This window comes from Mandrillus leucophaeus, unplaced genomic scaffold (genome assembly GCF_000951045.1).
Source record: "Mandrillus leucophaeus isolate KB7577 unplaced genomic scaffold, Mleu.le_1.0 Scaffold2442, whole genome shotgun sequence".
In the NCBI taxonomy this organism is placed as follows: Eukaryota; Metazoa; Chordata; class Mammalia; order Primates; family Cercopithecidae; genus Mandrillus; species Mandrillus leucophaeus.
The window spans coordinates 44638-46318 of record NW_012102524.1 but is presented as its reverse complement, the minus strand read 5'-3'; the positions used below and the strand labels follow the sequence as shown (position 1 = coordinate 46318).

Here is a 1681-nt window from a genome sequence, read left to right as displayed (position 1 = left end):
CCGGGAGGTGATGGTCACACGCTTGGCGTAGCGGGCCAGGCGACCAGCCTCGGTGGCGATGCGGTCCAATATGTCACGGACCATAGAGTCCATGACACTCACGGACTCCGGGGAAAGGCTGAGGCCCTGGTGAACCTGCTTCAGCACCTGGGGGAAATAGGCGGCAAAGCTGTCCCCGAAGCTGTCCCTGCGGCGGTTGGCATGGCGCCTGCGGGAACCTCGGAGCCCTTGCGTCTTCTTCTGGACGGTCGTGGAGTTGGCCTCTTTGGGCTCTTGGATGCTCTGGTCTTCCTCAGAGGTCATCTTAGAGGAAGCCTCAGCCATGGCAGAGGCAGCGGCCATTAGATGGCAAGACCAGACAGTGACGGTTGTGGACCAGGGAACGGGGGCACTTTGGTTTGGCTGCCTGGCTCTACGTCACAGTCCAACTCGACATCTGATTGGATGAAGTGTCACCCAGGGAGCCTGTCAACAATCCTCCCTCCATTGAAGGTGATTGGATGATCCTGTTGCTTGGCATCATGTCAGCCAATCACTGAGGGCGTCTGCCGGCCTCAGCAGCCCCTGATACCTACCTCAGACAAAGGAACACAGAGGCTTGCTCTGTCGCCCAAGCTGGAGTGCAGTGGTGCGATCTCAGCTTATTGCAACCTCTGCCTCCTGGTTTCAAGCGATGCTCCCTCTTCAGCCACCCAAGTAGCTTGGACTAGAGGCGTGTGCCACCACACCTGCCTAAGTTTTGTGTGTGTGTGTATATATATATATATATGTGTGTGTGTGTGTGTATATATATGTGTGTGTGTGTGTGTGTTTGTGTGTGTGTGCATGTGTGTGTGTGTGTGTATATATATATATATAGTAAAACGTGGTTTCATCATGTTTCCTCAGGCTGGTCTCGAACTCCTGGACTACAGCGATTCTCCTGCCTTGGCCTCCCAAGGTTAAGGGATTACAGGCATGAGCTATTGTGTCTGGTGGAGAAAACTTTTTCCAAGAAAATAAAACATGGTGCTGATACCCATTGAAGGATGCACCCTAAAAATAATCTGAGAGTATTTAAAAACGTGGTTACAAAACTCATACCTGAAATATTAATTAAATCATATTACACACACACACACACACAAACAGTTTACTGCTATAAATAACAATTTAGAAGCATCAAACGGGACAAACATTACTAATGGAACAAGCAGACCTCATAGAATCCTTTTTCAACATTACCTCTATTATACAATTCATTTAAATACATAACAAAAACCCACAGTGCAGAAACAGCTAAATCAACAATTCAATGAACAGCACCCTTTTCAAGCTTCCGAGAAACTGAAATAAGGACTCTAACTCATTCACATTTGTCTAATTCTATTATTTCCCAGTCTACAATCTTTTTTAATGCAAAGCTTAATGTTCTGTGAGTATGCATCACTTACGATGGAAGTGTCCAATGAGAGGACCAAAACCCCACTCTGCACTGGCTCAGCTAATGAAGTGTCTTCAGCCCTGGGCCTGAACCATTGGCTCAGAATGTGAGCAGGTGACCAGTCCTGAACCCATAAATGACCTCGAGCTGTAATCCCTTAACCTTGGGAGGCCAAGGCAGGAGAATTGCTGTAGTCCAGGAGTTCAAGACCAGCCTGAGGAAACATGATGAAACCACGTTTTACTATATATATATATA

General features: G+C 47.5%; 1 protein-coding gene across 1 annotated transcript; it reads right to left on the bottom strand.

Moving 5' to 3' along the window:
- Positions 1-6: 6 nt before the first annotated feature.
- LOC105541769 (histone H2B type F-M) lies at positions 7-587 on the bottom strand (the record flags this gene model as incomplete). The annotated part of the gene is made up of 1 exon (XM_011982928.1): positions 7-587. A coding segment is annotated over exon 1 (336 nt), but the record flags the coding sequence as incomplete, so codon positions are not given.
- Between the last annotated feature and the right edge of the window lie 1094 nt (positions 588-1681).